Source organism: Rhipicephalus sanguineus, chromosome 4 (genome assembly GCF_013339695.2).
Source record: "Rhipicephalus sanguineus isolate Rsan-2018 chromosome 4, BIME_Rsan_1.4, whole genome shotgun sequence".
Taxonomy (NCBI): domain Eukaryota; kingdom Metazoa; phylum Arthropoda; class Arachnida; order Ixodida; family Ixodidae; genus Rhipicephalus; species Rhipicephalus sanguineus.
In genome coordinates, this window is record NC_051179.1 from 21,537,190 (window position 1) to 21,558,321 (window position 21,132).

Consider the following 21,132-nt stretch of genomic DNA (forward strand, 5'->3'; position numbering starts at 1 on the left):
CTAAAGCAATGGTTTTCTAAACAATGAAAATTCGCAGCGTACATGTAAAATTAAAGTGAGCTGCAAGTCGTCATAACTCATCGAACCTTTAGTATAAACGCGCCCTATCTCACGTCGGTGATGATGTACTGGGCAGAATTCACGGAAGATTCACGGTTTACCGATGAATCTCCGCAGCTTCGCCCACTCATCATCATTCACTCCGTGGATATGCTGTGATTTTTTCGAATTAACCGGGCTGGTGCACACCGCCGCTTCAAATTATCCACTCAAACTTATATTGCAAAATAAGGGACCGCATAAATCCTTCGAAATAAGCCGGATTTCGAAATGGTTAACCGAGTTCGAATTAATGAGGTTTTACTGTATATGACATAATTGCCACTAAAATGATGCAATGACGCAGGGAAGAAACACAAACATGACATCATAGGCAGCACTTATAACTTGCTTTGTGTCATTTTAGTGACAATTATGTTATGTAAAAAGTACCAGCTAGGCCATCAACAGGTTTTCCTGATGAGTACATATGCGCGCGCGCACACACACAGACACATTTACAAAGGGGCCGGGCGCCCTACCCTCCCCAACCCCACAAAATAAAATCCTCGTTACGTCTCTGTTTAAAAGTACGCTCGTTCAAACATAAGCTTCTTGGTTTGAATAGAGGTAGGGTGCAAATATATGCGGTAAAATGCATTAAGCTTTAAAATTTTTCATACTCAGCCCTCATTAGACGGTCTAAAAATTGGCGCAGCTTGCTCTAAGTCGTGCAAGGCAGGCTAACAGCAAAGCTGCTGGGCACCTAGCAGGTCCTGGCTTGGCTTGGCTTGGCTTTTACCCTCTCACCTCTCTTTCTTACCCCTTGCTACACTGTACTAAACATGGCTATGTTTGTCCTCGCCAATATTGATCAAGAATTTCCCTCTTTTTCTATCTCTCTTTCTCTCTATCTGTACTCGCTCTCTCGCCAATCAGTTATTGCATCCCACTGCAGAGAACTGGGCGCACATTCTGGGGGCAACGCAGAAGACGACAATGAAGGAGAGAGTTCGTGCCGGTTCACGATGACGATAATCTTCCATCTATTAAACACGACCAACCTCGAACAATAGCTCCACTGTAAAAATCGTTCAAAACGATGAAACATAAGGATACGACTGTACCAATAATACTTCGCAGAAGCTTTGCTACTACTCATGTTCAAGAGAGCAATGCGTTAACAATACGAACCATTCTTATATCCACTATTTCAAAAGCAAGCATTTATCGCATTTAAGTTAGAGGTCCTTAGAGAGAAATTTATGCACTAGAAAAATTAGAGTAAGACGACAATGAAAAAGAGAGCGCATGCCGGTTCATGACGATAACCTTCTATCTACGACACTCGGCCAATCTGAAGCATAACAACTCTGCTGTAAAACTTCAAAAGAAAACAAGACGAAGAAGAAGAAGATCAATGTGCAGAAAGCTCTGCAGCTGATTTTCCCTGAGAAGATGGTTTCACAGCACAGTAGTCCCATGCTGCAGTGATACCATCTTTTAGGCAGGTTACATGCAGCAGAATACATCTATTCGTTTATTGACAGAGTTCTAAACATTAAATTATTGTTGAAGTCAATTCGACAACTTTAATGTGCGCTAGAATATTCGCACATGCCTATTTAAAGAGCAACTGCTTAAATCTGGCTGAACAAAAGTGTATTGACAAAATAAAGGGATATTTAAGCACCTAAAAAATGTTAAGGGTTAACAAGGCCTTGAAAGCGCTACTTTAAAACTCCACGGTTCTCAAGGGTTTCAAGGACCGCTAAGAGCCCTGTATAACGAATTGAATGTACTTACTCCAGTGATCTCTTTCTCTCTATTTAGGAACTCCGTTAGCTTTTTGTTGAATACACATGTGCTTGGAACCCGGCCGGTTAGTTTTATCTTGCGACACATCTGGAAAGTAGTATGAACATTTCCACAGCATTTTAGGCGACACAAAAAGATGAAAGCCGGCATTACGTGTCACTGGGCAAGTCAATTCGCACTGTATAGTAGACCGTAAGCACTAGATCAGATAGTTCGAATCAAAGATATAGTTCTCACCTTATGCCTTCCGCATTTTTAAAGTCCTTAGTGGCGCTAAAATGCCTTAAAGGGGCCCTGCAACACTTTTTCATGTAGCCATGGAATGCCTTCGTTAAAGGAACTTATTTCTTCACGAATCGAGCACTGCAAAAAATTACAGCATATCCATGGGTGAATGATGAAGAGCTTGGGCGAAGCTCCTGAAGCAATCATGGTTACACCGTGAAATGTTCAATGGTTTCGCCCAGCAGTAATCAAAGCGATACGCCGCTTTGATTATTTTTCCTTTTTTTCTTCTTTTTATTTTTTTTATTTTATTTTTTATTTTTTATTTTTTTTTATTTTATTTCTATCTATGGGACAGCGCCATCTATTGAATGATACGGGAGACGCGACGGCGGGGACACGCCGGATGGAGCGACGACCGACCAGGTGATGCTATAAGGAGCTCCGCTCTTAGAAAATTTTTAGAATCCGTCCAGTACGAGCGGAGTTACAAAGGTTTGTCACTTGCTGCAATTGCTTTCTCTCTTCTCTCGTCCTGACGAAAGCGCTGGAAGCTAAGCAGTGAGAGGTGGCACGGGGGAATAAGGTACGTCACGCGCGCCTCGTGACCTTCAGTACTTTTTTTTCTTCGAACGCGTGGCGTACTTTCAGTGTGATCGCTCCCTCCTGGTTTTCTTTTTTTTTTTCTTCCATGCCCGTATAGCCCATGGAAAAAAAAACTAGAAGGGAACATCACGTGAGAATTTTGAAGTCCGGCGATAAAAAAATGAAACAGGAGCATCCTGGGAATTGAGATCAGCGTATAGAGAACGAGGGGGGAGCGGCGTCCGAGGAGGTTGGCTTGTGGACGCTAGGCGCGCGCGCTCGTAATTTTTTTTTTCCCTGAGCGCAGCAGAAAAGAAAATGAAACAGCAGCATCATGGGAAGGTTGAGATGAACGCGAGGAGCTAGCGGTTTCAGAGGAGATTGGCTTGTGGACGCTAGGCGCGCTCCCTCCTATTTTTTTTCCTCCATGGTAAAGGCGAGAGTGTTGTGTCGCCTTTGGCTGTCACAACTATAGTGTACTAGTATTCTAGTACACTATAGTCACAACCATAGAGTTTCCTAAAATTAACTAGAGGGGACTCTGGCGATGCGATCGTTCAGCTACCATGGGAATGATGCGTAGTACACAAATTTGCCTAGTCTTCGTGCTTACGGCTTCAAACGTACTTGTGGCTTTGTTTATTGCTATGTTTGGTTTTCTTTCGGATAAAAGAATGGATCGTTGTGAACTTCGTGACCAGATTTGAATCGCTGAGCCTAAAGAAGACAAAGTGGCGAAGTGAAACTGCTGACTTTTACTGAAATTCGTTTTGCGACAAAGCGGATGCAGCCGACGCAGAGCCAAACGGAGCCGAAAGTACGAAGTTTAGACAAATTTGTGTACTACCCATCATTCCCATGCTGGCTGAAGCAAGGAGGTTAAAATAAACCTCCTTGGGCTGAAGCGTCATGCGTTGCAGCTCCCATAGACACTAGCGCCAGAGTTCCCTCTAGTAAGTATTGTAGGAAACTCTATGGTCACAACGAGGCAGCGGTCACGCCGACGTAGCCGGTGAGAACGCCAGCGTCCACGAGGTCCTGGCGCCGCAGTGCCGAATAAAGCGTCCGCACAGTTCAAGTGAGTCCACCCATATTAAAATTAGCTCTGCGACGCTCGCCTTGCTGTCACACCGCGTCCCCCTCATACACAGTGAGAGATCACGGCCAGGCTATAGGGGAGACCCGACGCGCGTCGTGTTTCTATAGCCCGGGCGTGGTGTCATCACCAGTCGCACATTTTAGTTTGCTACACTCAGTGAGCAGGTAAGCGAGGCCTAGCTGCTTAATTCGAAATCGCGGAGCATCTTTTCGCGCTTTCTATTTTACTCTGCGAGAAAAGCCGTTCCAGAAATCCACTACAATAAGCAATAAAGCGCTGTCTTATGCGGATACTTAAAACAAAAAAAAAATGCAAGATCTCACGCATTGTAGGAATCTTTCATGCGAAGTAGTCACCGCGTATAGCTGCCTTTTGAGTCACGTCTGACGAGGTGGATTGACGTCTTTGTGTAATTTGTGTAGAGCGCATATCGCCTAATAGGCAAGCTTAAGAAAATCGAGGGTGTCTTTAGATTGCACCCGACTTGGTCCTTAATGAAAGACAGGACACGTCTAACACCATGTGCGCTCCATTGACAGCCGAGAGCTCAGCCGAAGTGCCACATATATAGTGCTCGAGGTGTAAAGGTGGAATCGCATGGCGCGATTACATGCGCGATTGACGCGCGATTGGAGGAACTTGCGGGGTGTTTTTCTTCTTTTTTTTTTTTTTTGACGAACGCTGTCGCAAAATCGCGCCGCTGCGTCGTCCTACTCGGAGTAGAAAAAGACAAACGCCTCGAGCGGCGCGTCGCCCGCTCGTCCGCCAAGCAGCGTTTAGGGTGCAGACGCTTGTTTGGTTTCTTGCATCTCGGCGGAACCTTTTGAAGCTGGCGTTCGCTTTTAACGAAAATCTAGTAACCTGGCAAGCGCGGCGCGAAAACGCCGCTGCTTTCTTTCCATGCCGGTGCACTTGCGACCACGGCAACGCGGGCGTTCTCTGCGCGTCGCGTTTTTCGCGAGCGAAAAACGCGCCATGCGTTTCCGCCTTTACAGTTGCTGATAGGCTGCGTTGCGAACTCATCATGCAGCGACATTGAGCGTGACCTTGTAAAAACACTGAGCCAGCGTGAAGCAAAAATTTCGAGCGACGCTTCCTTCAAACGTGGCTCGAGGCGCGCCAGCTGGGGGTTCCCTTTGTCTTTGGAAAGTTCGCGTGCGCTAAAAGAATACAAAATGCGGTCTCCGCGTGGTTTAATGTACACTGCGAAATGGCCACGTACACCAGATGGCTTTCGACTTCGAGTCGCCCTAGGCGAATACGAGTGGCCATGCGAGTTTTTTATTAATGAACAGAGCGACGCGTGTAATTAGAAACGTTTCAAGATTCATTTCGCCCTTAGCTAATTTCTGTGACGCTTACCTGTATCAAGGGTGCTCCTGAGACCCGGGAAAGGACACAGATTCTGTCCCCTCATCCAAGCTTGACAGGGTACAACGCCTGCGAACGCAAGAAGAGCACAAAGGCGCAACAGTACCGAACCTTTCAAGGTGCGTGGTCGCACTGTCTCGCGAGTCTCGCGCCGTCGCGATGGCACGCGAGATCGAGCCGCTAAAAGCTCGATGATGATGATGATGATGATGATGATGATGATGATGATGATGATGATGATCTCTGGCTGATGGCGCTTACCCATAAAGGGGGATGGGCCAAGAACCGGGCGGCAGGATCTTTGAGGCAAATACTTATGAAGCTAAAGACAAACGCTGTAACTTTAGACTAAAAGAGAGAAAAAAACATAGCTAATACTTGAAAATTTCATAGAGCAGTCAGACTATCAGATGTGATGTTTGACAGATGTAACAGCGGGTTGTAATTAATAATGAAAATAAGCCTATATACACTAGCAAGATAATCTTTTTTGTTTCCTGCATGTAATCTAACACTGCAAAGTGGACCTCCCTGGGGCTATAACCTAATGTAATGCCACCGAATGATAACGTTTGCGCAGCATTCATTTGTAATCCTAACTTTTGAAGGGGAGCAACGAGGCGTCTTTTTCTCTGATTAGAATACCGGTGACAGAATAAAAAGAAATGCTCTATTGTCTCTATTTCACCGCAAAACTGACATAACGGTGACGCGCTGAGTCAAGCATTATGATGATAGTCTACAACTGTGGCACGTGCTCGCTTCGATCTCTATGCCGAATTGCATTGTCATGCGCAGCCCATAACGGGTGCCAGGGGCGTAGCCAGAAATTTTTTTCGGGGGGTTTCAACCATACTTTGTGTATGTTCGTGCGTGCGTTTGTATGTGTGTGTGTGTATATATACGCTAGCAAAATTGAAAAATTTCGGGGGGGGGGGGTTTGAACCCCCCAACCCCCCTCCTTGGCTACGCCCCTGACGGGTGCTTCAAGAAATATGTCCAAAATTCTAAAAAATCAGGGAAATGCGATATTCGTTCGATGCCTTCACAATTATTTCTTCTGTAGCCGCAGACATCTTGAGATAGCTAAAGACATCATTTGGGACAGTAATAAAGAACGTTAAAATAATTAAATTTTTAATTAGTTGAGTTAGGCGGCTATGTCAAATGAGAAAATTGAAGTTCTTTATGCGAAGAACCCATTGTAGCTTTGAGAATTCGAAAAAGCGGCCTGAAGTAATATTTCCCAAGGAATGAAGTTCAACCAAATTCAGTGGCGAAACCAAAACCGAAACGCGAATTCTTCTGAGAAATAGAGTTTCTTACATTATGTTCTGAGACGTCCATAATGAGCGAGGGTCGTTACATCGACCATCGAACGACTTCGTTGTGTGGGTGTACCGGCTGCGCTTGTAATTATAGCACGCATGGCACACATACGTTAATGAACGCGGAAGAACTACACCTCTGTATAATCGTTGTCTTGAACACTGTGACGTCATTCTGGCCATCTGCTTGTTGCGCTCATCGGTACTTCGGTTTCGATTTTGCCGTTGAAGTTGGTTGAATTTCATTGCGCCACAATAAGTACTAGAGGCCGCTTTTTCGAAATGTCAAAAGCTGCAATGCGTTCTTCGCATGAATTACTTCAATTCTCCTTTTTGACATAATGATAACCGCCTAACTCCCTAATGAAAAAGTTAATTAGTTTAACTTTCTTAAGTATTGTCCGCTACAGAAAAAGGCATCGAACAAATATCGCATTTCCGTGATTTTTGAGAATTTTGAACACATTTCTTAAAACACCCGGTACATTTGTGCAATATGTGCACGAATACGGGCGTATGCAGTACTATCTATCTATCTATCTATCTATCTATCTATCTATCTATCTATCTATCTATCTATCTATCTATCTATCTATCTATCTATCTATCTATCTATCTATCTATCTATCTATCTATCTATCTATCTATCTATCTATCTATCAGCTAGTTAGCCATCAGTGTACTATAAAAATTGAGATGGGGATGTGATTGTATGACGAATATGACTGACAAGGTAGGCTGATGACATGAATAATATTATGACATTCCTGTCGCGTAAGTCATTAAACCATCTCCCACAGTGACGTGTGGCGCATACCCGTCGTATGAGGGTATGCGCTACAGGTGAACCCCAAGAGCAAAGAAAATGACGATTCAATATTTCGTAAGACCATAAAAAGTCACAGTTTCGCCGCAAGGGCGAAGCAATGAATGCGATAGCAAGAAACTAATGCTATACGAAGTGAGGCTCGCCAATGGACACTCTCAGTTTGAACAGCGCTCCTGTTGCAAAGGCGGCCGAAGCAGCGAAGGAAACTAGCGTGCTTCAAGTGTCGAGCTGTGACACTTGATAGTTCGCGCTCATCTTCTGTTTGTTCGTTTAGCGGCGTCCCTTGAGCTCGAGTGACTTTCGTACATTCCGTAACATGAGCGCGGACATCACGGTGAAAGCTCGAAACATCCCTCTTCCCCTCACCACGAGAAAACCGCGCGAGCAGACAGCGGAAAGGCAAGGTTCTCTCCGCGCAAATATAAGAAGCGAGCGAGCTCACCGACGACTTTTAAATCCGCCCGTCGCGCTCCTAGCGCCATCTCGCTGGTAATGAATAAACGCTTATAAGCGCCTGTCGTCTCTGAGTCCTGCCAGCATTAAAGGGTGTGTATATAACGCTCGCCGTTAGCTGCCTGAAGGATCTGAGCTTTCTGGCGTAGTGGTTAGCGCCACGCGCTGCGGAACGACAGGTCGCTGGTTCGATTCCGCGCTTCGGAAGCATTTTTCTGATTTTTCTTTGGGACTTTGATTATATATATATATATATACGGTAAATGACGGCGACGGCGACGGCAAAATCCAGCCGAGACTGTCCATATAATTGCTATCGCAATAAAAAATCGAGAAGTTTGCACTAAGTCGCGCAAAGCATGGCACAGCGAAGCACGGGCCCGTCGACGCTCGTACGCCCCGTCGACCAACACGCCTAGCTTCGACATGCGCGGCTTCCTCCTCGGGAGTACGCTCTTTCTTAGGAGGCCCCATGGCTGTCTCGGCACGATCGGGCACGGGCAGGCTATGCACTGTAGAGCGGAGGTTGCGCGCGATGTCTCCGTCAGCGGGCATGGCTTAGCTGCGGTGCATGTGCAGTTCGACCAGGTGGTGCGGTATCTGGTCGCGATGCTTGCTTCCTCTTTCTATCTTATTTTCTCTCTTTGCGCTCATGGCTTTAAAGGGACACTAAAGAGCAAAACGATTTTTCTCGCATTAGTAAAGTAGTCTTCCACGATACCAAAAACCCCACGCTTGCTGCGAGAAGACGCTTAATAAGCGAGAAAACGCGCAAAAAGAAAATACAGGTGGCGACGCCACCTTGGAATTCCCGCACCATTTTCCATGACGTCACATATTTTTGACGGCGCCTGCTTGGGCCTACGTAGTTCCTAATCGGTTAAATCGAAGTACATTGTCCTCTGAGGGGGCTAGAGACTTGACATAACGAGTTTGTGGAAATTTCGTCAAGCCAGTGGCGCCAAAACACGTCAAATGCTCTTTGAAACCTTTTACGTCACGAATTACAAAGTTCGGCGCGAAATTTAAAACTGAGACTTTGAACTTGGTTTTCTCCTCTAATAATAAACCCACGGTGGTGAAATAAACTACAGAAGAGTTCTCCGAGCACGCGTTATCAATCTAAACCAATTCATTGTTTCTCTTTAGTGTCCCTTTAAACTGCCATGAGACGCTACGCACGGCGGTCTCCATCGCAGAGCGCGCTCGGCGGTTGCTAGGCAACGGCGCGGGAGTTTTTGCAACACCACTGCCGTCTTTATGGTTTGACTAACAGCTTCACTGTTAATAGTAACTGCAATTTGGACCCCCTGAGGTTTTTAGAGCGCAGCTCTTAGGCACCCTTTCCTGCGTTTAGCGGCGTCGCCGTTTTCGATGTAACCGATAGAGCGAACGAGGACGAAAGAGAGCGAAATCGAGAGACTGCCCCGAGGAGTTTTCTACCATGAGAGCCAGCGAGCCGCTGTGTTAGCGTCTGTAATGCTCCGTGCCTGCTCGCACTTCTTCTGACAGCCCAACGCATGCCTCTCGTGCACGGGCACGAGAAAGTGGGTTGACCTGCGAGGCTTGGGAGAAGAAGACATGCGTTGGTCGAAGGGACACTTTGTGTGTGAACGCTCTAGCGCACTCTGAGATTTTGCATCGAGTTGTCCGGGCACAAGGTCGCCCATAATAAACCTTTTTTGGGCGCAGCTCATAGGCGCCCGTACCTGCGTTGAGCGGCGTCACCGTCGGCGTAACCAATAGAGCGAACGAGGACGAAAGAGAGCGAACGCAGAGGATGAAAGACAGTGATAAACGTCGTCACTAATGTATGCGGCGAGGGTGTCCACCTTTAGCACTGCATGAACGAGGGCCTGTCTGCGGCGGCTGTTTTGGAACGCGCCCACGCGCTGCCGTCCGCAGTCTCCCGGTTAGCTAGGCAGTCGCGCCTCAGTTTCATCCCCCCCCCTCCCCCCCGGTCGAGTCCGAAAAAAAAAACGAGCTCCGCAATGGATTCAATAATGATAAAGAAAGCGATGATGTGGCGAGCTGGGGGCCAAATGCCTGCCATTGGTCCCCAGCTTTCCGGGTGTTACGTTTGGCCGTGGAATTCTTCGAGGCAGACGCTATTGTGCGTGCACCTGTCTGCCGGAATGCTGTGTTCCCCGTATTGGCGCTTGGACGGAGGCACGGAGCCTCACTTTCTTGGAGATCTGCTTACGCACACGTGGTCAAGTGCCCCAATCATTTCGCCGTAGTCCGGTTGCGAGGAACCCGACGGAGGTTTCAGGAACGCCCCTTTCTTGTGCGGGGTTTGTCAGCCTGGGACAGCGCCGCTGGAGACGCTGGCTCATCGAGCCAGCCAGATGATGCTTCCACCTGAAAGCAGCCTTCAACGCTTGCAAGTGTTCCCGGCAGCGGCAGCCGATGTCATCGACGTTTCACCCCTCCCCCCACCCCCTCCTTCGGACTCTTCCTGCTCGCCGACATACCACCATTCGAGTTGTCGGGGCGTGGTGCGTGAACATCTTGATTGTGTGGTGCACTGATGGTCCCCAGTTGGACTTCTCGTCCTTGTCCCTCTCTCGTAGGAGGGGCCCCGAGACGGCGGGCCACCGGATTAGCGGGAGCTGCTGACAACGGTTTTCGAGTGCCTCAGTTATGGTGGCTAGATCCACCATACCTCAGTGTAGGAGGCACTCTACTGCACAATATACGCGCGCGCCACCACAAAAAAGGGAGAGAGAACTTTGGTTCAGGGACATTTAAAGAAATGTAAGAAGGGCACTTGCCTAAAAAGTGTAGGTTCATCCAACGCACATGTTGCAAGTTTACTCTAAGGGCTCGTTTTTCTTCGTTAGGCACGATATTAATGAGAACTAACAGACAATAATGCCAAGGAAGGTATAGGGGATGTTATTTGTAGCAATTAGGATATAAATGTGAAGTAAGTAAAGTGGACGGAAAGATAACTTGCCGCTGGCAGGGACCGAATCTGCGACCTTCGAATAACGCGTCCGATGCTCTACCACTGAGCTACGGCCCCCCGTTCCACTTTATGGGGTACATATGTGCATTTAAATATAAGAGTGTTAGTCATCTTTTCTTTAGTCTTGTTAGTCATCTCTCATAATCATATCGTGGTTTTGGGACGTTAAACCCCATATATTATTATTAGAGAAAACAGAGATATGTCGATTGCAGCATTGGCCGAAGCAATGGAAGTGATCCCTTGATGTGCGGCAGTACAGTCGAACCCATTTATAACAATACCTGTTTTAACAATATATCGTTTATTACAATGAGAAGCTGCTGCACAGTCGACTTTAGTATGCTTTTTATGGTGAAATAACCCGCTTACAGCAATGCCCGCAAGCCGCATTATCGGTTATAACAATGAATTCTGGCTGTTGGGTGTCTGTGCTGAAAGGCAATGGAACGCGATATCCTTGAGAAGAAAGAAGAAAACGAGAAATTCAAGCTGCTGAACCCCCGCCCACAACCCCAACGTACCCCAGCGCCCCTTCGAAATTGCGGTATGCTTCACCGCATAGTGTTGTGGCATTGCGGCAGAGCTGACTTTTGAAATCCGCTAAGGCGCGGGAGCGGCGGTAGCTCCTGTTAAAATATAGAATTTTAGTAAAAAGTTGAGACTTCGAAGAGTTCCACTGTCTGAAACTTCAAACGTTGTCATACATTGGCTCTACATTGTCATTGTCATACATAGGGCTTGTGGCGGTCCCGTGAAAGCATCCGAATTTTCAAACATGTCTGAAAAATCGGCAGCTTTGTCTTGGCAGCACTGATGTCTGTTGGCACATCCCGTCCAATATTATAGTTTTCTCACAACAGCCTGCCATCCCCCTATTTTGCTTTTTTTTCGTATAACCCGCTTATAGCAATTATTGTTTATAATGATGAAATTTTCATGACACTTCAGTATTAATATAAGTGGGTTCAACTGTACAACTAAAACATTGTTTTGCTTCTAGTGTTTGCTACTACTAAACCCTTTCACAAATGCAAAACGTGGGGTCATGTGGGATATGAATTTGTCAACAAAATTCTGGTGACAAAAGTACTTCTACGTGAACACCTCACCTCCTGGAGAACAAAACCAAAACTAGGGCAGCAGAAGAACAATTATATTGCAGAAAAGAGGTAAACCGCAGCTGTAGAAATATCATATTATAGAAGTATTTACCAAGTCCTGATGAAGCTTATTAGTGTCCATTTATAGAGTAGTCAACTAGGGCTTTCATTTAACGCAAGAAAAATACAGATCACAATAAAATGACCAACAAATAATGCACAGAGAACAATTTTTTTTTCTTGATTTTCATTCTGTACATATTTACAGTCACAATAAACCACAAATAAAAATAGAAAACATACCCAGGTGACACATCTTTGCTACGACGCGACACAAGGATGATGAAATTTTGCAAAATCCCACACATACAAGTCAGACGTGCATCTTTAAAACATCCTAGATTGTATAGCACATCTCGTCTGCAAATCACCGGTGGTTCAGAACTCGCCTCTTGACACAATCACAATTTCAAAACTCGAGTTCACCCCCATTCCTATGTTCCCGTGCGTCAAAAAAGAAAATTTTAAATAGTCTCGTCACAGGACTTCTGAAGTGCTCTATTTACAAACAAAAATATTGACATAACCTAACGGTGTACAAACGTGCGGAAATATAGAGCAGAATCAGCCTTTTGTGACGAGATAATTGTTGCTTCTGCATTTTTTTCACTAAAAAAATGAAACAAGTGAAAGACCACTGTATTCAACAATCAACCTGGCATATAACAGTTGAGCAATTAAAATATAGCATACGCTTAAGCAAATGAGCAATAGATCGAAAACGACAGAGCAAGAAATGCTTGTGCACCGACCTCATGTAGATCTCCCAAAAATAAAAAGTTTACCGTGTTGTATACGTACAATCTACCGCCCCGCCTTGCACAATGCAGTCAACACAACATTAGAAGTCCACAAAATCCAGTTTGAAAGTCACTAGATTGCTCAGTTGATTTTTCTAAGCCTGCGTTAAAGCTACAAGAGCTCTTCCATTGCCTTCCATGCCCACAGAAAAAATTCACTCGTGTGCCACGACATGGCAGAAGACAACGCGGAGTGATCGCATGCAATGTTTGTTGTTTGTCGCATGTGGCATGGCCTCAGAGATTGGCACGAACCAGTTGTTCATCCTTACGCTATCAACTCACTCCATCTGAAACCTGAGCATGTTGACAGTGGTTTTTTTTGTTCAGCTCTTTTTCAAGTTGAAATCTTTCTTTTCTCACTGTTTGAACCTCCATCGTGCCCTTAGCCTCAGAGATCTGGAATGGGCACACGAAATCTCAGAGGCCACATTACGAGTCAGCCCTTCTCCCACTGCCCACCACTTGGCAGCACATTCAAGTAACTTTAACTGACAGATGCACGAAGACAATGTAGAAAGTGATCTAGAATGTTGATCCAGTATTTCACCTTAGCATAGATAGCACTTGAGATTGGAACATTCAAAAGAGTTGCGAACAAGGTCGGAAAAAGGCAGAAATGCCTGAGATACAGTGTTCGGTAATCTTCCTATTTAAAAAGCACAAGCGCAACAGCCAAAACGGATGGCCACTATAAATGCACATTTCGGAAGTAACGGCAAGACAAGATTCGATTGTTGACCCACGCTTGCACACAGTCACAAAAGTGCATACAGCAAAGACTCATTCAACTGTCCATTTCCATAAACACAGCACCGTATTCACATTTTCGTTTTCCAATGTGTTCTCTCTCGTCCCACATGTAGCAAAATGTCAAAGTTCCCGACCACTCGAATCAACTTGTCATCAAAAGAAACAAAAACCACATGGCCTCAATATAAAGTTGAGTGATAATTAAAGTTTGCTGAGTCAAACATCTTGTCTAAATGTTGTGCATGCAAATAAGAGTGCAGACACTGTGCACTCTGTACGATAAAAAGAACACGCACAAAGTAAAACGCTACGTGCTAAAATTTGCGCAAGACAAGAAACCTTGATTCCATTCCAAAACACAACACTCCAGCGGTTTCATGTTCATGTCTTGCTCACACCAACATTTTTAAGCTTCTTAAAGAACTCTGTCACCATGCGTCAAGGACGCTGAAATGTATGATACAAGCGAGCCCCCGAGGACTGCATAAATTGTCGAGTAATGTAATTATAATGAGTTGCCAAAGCTTTGTAGCAGGTGTAAGGCTACTTGACAATGACAGCAACTGAGCTTGCAGCAAATCCTCAACATCGACACGATGTCAATAGTTTGAATGGTGCAGCTAAACAAGATTGTGCTCCTTAACAAGAGAAAAAAAAAAAGACTAAAATTACTTGGCTAAAATATTTGGAGACCACATTACAGTTTGTGCCTCCTCTCATTGCCCCTTCACTGTGGTATCTGCAAGCTTAGACATACTCCTGCATATTGACCTAAATAACTGGTTGCTTTGTGTGCCCTCTGTCAACCAGAATATGACATTACAGCGCGACCTCTGCACACACGCTCCTGCTAAAATGTTTTGTGTAATGGCCCTATCAGGCTACAAACACCTGTTGCACTGAAAAATGTGGGAGTACTAAAGTGCAGTGTTTTATGACATATGCTCAGGAAAATAGCAATGCCCAGATTACATGCAAAACAAATATAATGCTAAAATGAAAAAAATAAAATAAAATGAACAGAAGAGGGAAACCATCGGCTAATATTGCATGTTTTAAGAAAAACGTATTCCCTAACAGACTAAAACATGAACAAGCATTGCCCGTACGGAGAATTCTGACCTGTGGACCAGTTAATCCGAACAACAAGTGGCTTCATGTGCAGCAAATTGTGGAATAATAAAACCAGCAGTTTGAAGCAACTGACAAACTTTTGCGCCATATAAATGGTGCCGTAAAGGCACGAAGACTGTACTACTGGCATCGATTCACACGTGTCACAAGCGAATGGCATGCTTTGTGGCGTTCCCACATTTGTTCCGCGTTTGTAACGGTGATGAGATTCAGCCTAGTACAAAGTGCACGTCATAGGCTACACAATGCTCAGAAACAAGCCACATATTATACTGCATGTCAGACTGTCGTGTAATTGCGCATAGCAGGTCTTACGATCACTTGTTTGCTGTTTGCACATCCAGCTATGTAAAAGCCCCTCATTTGCAGTTAAAGGGAAACTTCAAACTAAAGTCCAACAATAAATTAGATTATATTGATAAATTACGCTTTGAATACTCTAGTGTTGTTAATTTTACCACCGAAGGTTTAATAGATGAGAAAATCAATGTCAAAAGTCTCACTCTTAAATTTCAGGCCGAAATCCCCTATGGTGACTTGACAAATTTCAGTGTTTTTTCGTATCTTGGCCACATTTCCTCAACAAAATTTCCTGAAACTTGATACGTTCAGTCTCTGGCTCCTTCAGAAGACAATGTACTTATTTTTACAGATTGGGAGCTACATAGACCTTAGCAGACACTGCCAAAGTCAATGACATCACGGTGGCTGGCGCGGAAACTTCTATGTGTCGTCGCCACCCCCAATGTTTTGGGGGGTGTTTTTTTGCTTTCCGAATGTCTTCTTTGAGCAAGCATGGTGTTTTTGGTATTATGAAAGAGTAATTTACTGATATGAGAAAAAAAATTGTTTTTCTCATTTTAAATCTAGATGCAAGCGACATGCTTGACACCAGCCTCCAATTAAAACAAAAAGCCAATTGGGACACCGTCCATTCAACTGCAACAAACAGTCCCTGCTGCAGTCTATAACACATGACGTGGTCTAAAAACACGTATCGGCTCCTACATCGTGCCCTTTTCACAAATGTGAGAAAGTATGGTAACACAAAGGTGCATTTCTATTGACTTCACTTCATTCGCATTTACAATTCATGTTGACACCGCACATGGGTCTATAAGATACACAGCTTCTCTAACCCAACTGAAATGAAAAAGAAAGAGGAGAAAGGAGAAATGCTTGCCAGCACACCAACACATCCCAACACAGACAAAATCTAAAATCATTCACCATCTACGTGCAGTAGAGGTCATACTATCACAAAGCTTTTTTTTTAAACAGATAGGAAAGAAACACATATATACACACTCTCACATGGAAAAGATTTAAAAAAGAAAGTCAAATACGAAAGGTTTCTTTTCAAAGATGCAATGTGCATTATGATAGCCTGGCATGGCCTTACAGTTCACAAGCGAAGGAAGTTACATACCCAGCTGTGCTAACAAGCCTATAAAGGCAATTTCTTACCAATCGGTTTGCCCCTTGCAGGTCGCTCTTGTAGTTCGCTCGGAACTATTGTAGTTCACACTGCTCTTTTAAAGGGCCCTTAATCCACCTCCGCTATTTGTTTTAACATTTCAAGTCAACGCACCCATCGAGTTCAGAATGGCGTCATGAGCAGTGGTGCCAAAGGCGGCAGTGTTACGCATCAAGGAAGTGCAAAAAAAAAAAAAAAATCCTGTGCTGTTCTCCGTGCCTTTCGGTATCCCTAGAATTGGCCGGGACGTCACCAGTAGAATCTGGTCATATCAGCAGCAGAAGAAAGCCATATTTGTCCGCCTGCAGATAAGCGCGCTCCCTGCTTATCCTCCTTGCACAGTGAGGAGGAACACTCGTCCATGAGGAGAGACGAGCAAACGAACAGAGCATAGCAAAGGAAAGAGTTAATTGAGTGAGGACCACATTTCATCATCAAACGCATGTAACTCCGCAATTACGGCACCATTTCGAAAAATTCTCGTGGTTACACGACGTTTGTTGTAAACCCGTGCACAACTGCAGCACTTCAACTAAATTTCAGCCTCAGTATGGTTTAGGGGCCCTTTAAGGTTAAAAAAACGATGTAACTGCAGCCGGAAAGTACCAAAGTAAAAAGATGATTCCCTGGTTGCCATCATAATTAGCTGGTTGGATCCTGCCTGGGTCATTAAAAAAAATGTTGTAAGCAAACGTTCACGAAACGACGTTAGTATGGGAACCAGGGACAAGTACAAAATCATGGTACAAGCCCAGCTCTGAAAATGCAACAATGCACTGCACCGACAAAACCCAGATACAGGCATGAGTACACTTTGCTCAAGTAGGACAGAAAGAACAGTTAGGTCAACCAATGAAATGTTTTAGCAAGCCAGGCTAGGAATGAGCCATAAAGTGTAGCTAATATACCGAGAGACAGGTTGCAATGGTTTTGTGCGAGTATTCCGCATAGTTTGAAACATAACTATGACATGCATTTTCGCATGCAAAAGCAACAGAAATCTGCCCACTCTTCTTGTTCTGAGTGCCACTTTTGCATCGACTAGTGAACATGTCACCATCACTCCTAGCCAACAATATTCTTCGGACAAGTGCATATTAAACCATAATAAACACGGTAACTGTTCGATCGAGCGACGGCCATTACGTGTACTATGCCACTCAGTTAAAATCCTTCTAACGCTTCTTAAAACGATAAGTTGGGAAGTTACGCTTTGTACGGATGTCGTACACAAGTATGCAAGAGATAGCAGGGGTACAGGCCCCTTTCGTCCAGATTACGCAAGTTTCATTCTCTACAACCAGCACCGTCCCTGGGTCGTGACCTGGCGCACATGCCAAGGCACCAGAAATATAACGCTCCCGACCGCAGAGAGCATTTATGTTTGAGAATGCTATCTGCATAGTCTCCTCAGTGTACAGTCAAGAGGTTGGCTACAGCCACATGTGGCCACTGTACTGAATACTTTGGAAGAGGGAGGGGCATCTAAAGAAAACATTTCTTGTTTCACCAGGTAAGTGGTGTGCATATCTGCTTACGCAGACTCATCAACGGAGATGCTCGCAAAACTCGAACGGAGCAGGCATGGGCCCATGACATTCAGCAATTACATTTGCCACACCGATACTAACACACCGTGCGCGTAACGCGTATTTACATATCTGAATATGCCTATAAACAGGAGCAAACCTTTTTCTGACCAGTTCCACTCTTGTCACCATCTTCCTAAAACAAAAACGTGATATCTTTGGAGCTGCCACACAAACCGTCACACACACTTCCACACAAAGCCTCAATTAGCAAAATCAAAGAACTTGAACTCTGTTAGAGTCCTTCAATAATGCAAACCATCCCAAATAGAGAGCAGCACGACAGGTAATGCAACGTCCGAGCCAGTTTCTAACACAAGCACATACAGGGAACTTAAAATCATACGCCAGGTTGCAGACCTGGAACTCTGAGAAACATAAATAGCGAGCTCCACTAGAAGTAACCATTTTCTATACTAGAGAATAAATAACAGCTCAGAAATGCACTTCAAGGAATAGTGTTTTGCCACGTGGCTGCTAGATGTGTTCGTCCAAACAGTAGATTAGTAACAGGTGCCCAAAAATGTGCAGGCCGAGAAACACTCTCAGAGAACTCTCTGGGCTTCAGCTGACCTAAAACAGTTTGCAAACAGTGATTCTGTACATCTAACCATCGGCCTTCGTCTGCATGTGCAAACCACTGCCGCTTTCGTGCATTTTCTCGTGAAAACGAAAGCCGCGGTGCTCCTATAAAACGTGTGCTCGCTCATCACAAGAGGTTGCTTGCGCAAGTTTGTCGACATCTTGCCGACGTCTCACAAAAAAATGCACACTGGCATAATGTTAGTCAGGTTGTCACCAAAGATGGCTTGTCAGATAAAAGCCAGACATCCAAAACGACGGGCTACAGACATAAGGGCGGCCCGAGTGAAACACATGCCAAATGCATAGGTCAGGTTTCTCTTCTTTTTTTTCTTTTAGAACGCGGTTTAGCCAGTTGCTGGGATGCTTGCCTAAATACAAGGGGCACCTTTGTCTATATTTACTAACAGCCATATGTTACAGGAAACAAACGTCATTCTCGCAGTTGACACCAATCTTTTTTCAGTGCCAGAAAACACCAGTTGCACCTCAAGAGGCCCTTGTCTATATAGAAGAACGTAGAAGGGCACAAAAGGTTAGTCGCACAGACTGCAGCCTTTGTCAAGCAACACCACAGTGCACGATGTCATAAAAAAATGAGATGAAAGAAGTTAAACGATACTGGCAGCAAGTAGGTGCCTACGATGTATAGCTGCTAAAAGGACTTTTTTTTTTTTGCTAATTAGGCGCAGAAGGCAGTTCACCGGCGTTTTTTTCAAACGGCCCGTTCGGCATTCTCGCACACAAGTAGCCTAAATGCCGGGACACTCCCAGCGGTAGAATACATAGCACCCCAACTATGCGACAGAGCCCGACAACAACGATGGAAGAACTCGCGTGGACAGAGAAACACGCTACCCGATCAGACACAACACACACTTGCTTGCATCACATACAGGGCGCCACAGCTTTGCGATGACAAAAGTGCGCTCCAACGTCGTGTTACAGTCCGTTGGATGAGCGGAGGCGACGTAACGGTTGACCAGTTTTTTCCTCTCTTGAAAGGAGAACGGCGAAGACGTGACAAGCTTCTCGGCACTTCACCCGCCGACTCTTCCGAGGTGGAAATGGTGCGATGAGATAACAGAGAGGCTCAAAAATAATAATAAAATGCCTAGCTGGGAGTTTGAGGAGGCTCGCTGCTGAAGTAGGGTGCAGTGTCTCGGTCGAGGAGGGTGTGGCAGACGTTGCACACCGCGAAGGGGCGCAGCTTCGGACCCGACCGCACTACCCGGCCAAGACATTCGGTGCAGAAGATCTTTCCACAGTGGTGGCAGTGCGGCTGGAAGAAAGAGCGAATGAAAGGAAGAGCGTCAAAAAAAATTTAATAAATAAAGAAATTTTAAAGAAGTGCGTGGGTTTTAAAACTTCTGTTAAACTAGAGCTTTCAATAAGTTGAATCAGGGCTGCCAGGTTTCAAACTCAGCACCCAAGAGGCAAGTAAAAACCCAAGAGGCAGGTAAAAAAAAGTAGCAAGAAAAGATGAAACAGTATAACCTCACTGACACACTCCCGTTTCATACGATTTCCTGGTGCCAACATTTGCGATACTGTTATAAAGTGAAACTACACAATGTTTCAGTGACTCTGGATCATAAATTTTTCTGGATAGTAAGTTTGTTTAACGCATTTTTTTTTTTTGCAAGGACGTATGAACAAGGTTCTACTTAACAGAGAAAAGGTAGCCAAGAAAGTAGAAAAAAAAACAGTCATACTGCCATGGTATTTTCACAGTATCTTCCACTCATCTTTGCCAGTCAACAGCACAAGTACAAGAAATGAACACTACGGAATTGTGGAGTCGTGAAACTGCACAGCAGACTATAACGTATGCCATTAGAGGGCTCCAAATTATTTTGACCACCAAGGGTTCTTCAATACAGACAAAATGCAGGCCATAAAAGCATTATTCATTACAGCACTCAATGGAATCACAAAGAAGGAACATGACCAATCTGTAATCTTAATGGATCTCTCCTCTAAAATGCTGGTCAATATCATCATGTACTAAGAGTGTATGCTTATGATACTGATATCGAACATCACGTATACAATAATGTTAATTTTGTGTCATTGTGACTTTGTTAAGTTAGGTATGAAAACTCCTTGAACGCAGGGTGTCACTGGAGCCAACGTTTCAACAAGTGGTCCTGTCTTCTTCAAGACAGCGACTTTCAAAAAAGGCCTTGAAGAAGACAAGATCTGCTAGGAAGAAGACATGAATTTGTTGAAACATTGGCTCCAACGACACCCCGTGTTCAAGGAGTGTTCATCGCTTCAAGCTTTCATCATCCACTGAACTTGTGCCTTATTAGGATTTTTTTAAAGTAAGGTTTGACTGTACAGCATAAACAAAAATATCTGAACATCAGCAATGTAAGATGCTCTCCTGTCAGCAATGTGCTCTCTCAGCCGCTATTAACATCAAGCATGCCTCATCTGCTGGCACCTTCACAAGCACGGGATGAATGAGGAGGCAAACCATGCTCACCTTTTCCTTGCGAGAGTGCAGGCCCTTCTTGCAGCCGTTGCATTCATTCACGTCATCTTCGTGCTGCCATCGGACTTCACTGTCAGACTGCCGGATCTTCTCCAGCTCCACCTGCGAAGAAGCGCACAGTTGGGAGCTAGGTGGAGCCTTTCCCATTCAATGGCGTTCATTTTGCTGACGTATTTCTGTCACAGAAATACGTCATGAAAGTCTTGGTGGACCCCGGCATAGTGTTAAAAAACTTTAGCATTAATATGTTCTCTCATTTAACCTTCAACTGAAAACATAGCCGCCACAGCTGGAAATAGAACCCTCGTGTTCAATGGAAAATGTGCAAGCTTGACTACTGTTCATAGTTGCCCACATAGGGCTGCAGTCACTCTCGTTGCTTGCTCCTAAGCCGGTTGTTTGCAAACTTGAAGCAC

General features: G+C 44.8%; 1 protein-coding gene across 4 annotated transcripts in view; it reads right to left on the bottom strand.

Moving 5' to 3' along the window:
- Positions 1-12,034: 12,034 nt before the first annotated feature.
- Positions 12,035-21,132, bottom strand: part of LOC119389579 (rab GTPase-binding effector protein 1) — a 43,266-nt gene continuing 34,168 nt past the window's right edge. For all 4 annotated transcript variants that reach the window (XM_049414484.1, XM_049414483.1, XM_037656916.2 and 1 more), the window contains exons 16-17: positions 20,708-20,818; positions 12,035-19,498 (exon numbers count right to left, since the gene is read on the bottom strand). In XM_049414484.1, the coding sequence (XP_049270441.1) occupies positions 19,331-19,498; positions 20,708-20,818 (279 nt within the window). In that variant the 3' untranslated portion in view covers positions 12,035-19,330. The remainder of the gene's footprint in view (positions 19,499-20,707; positions 20,819-21,132) is intronic.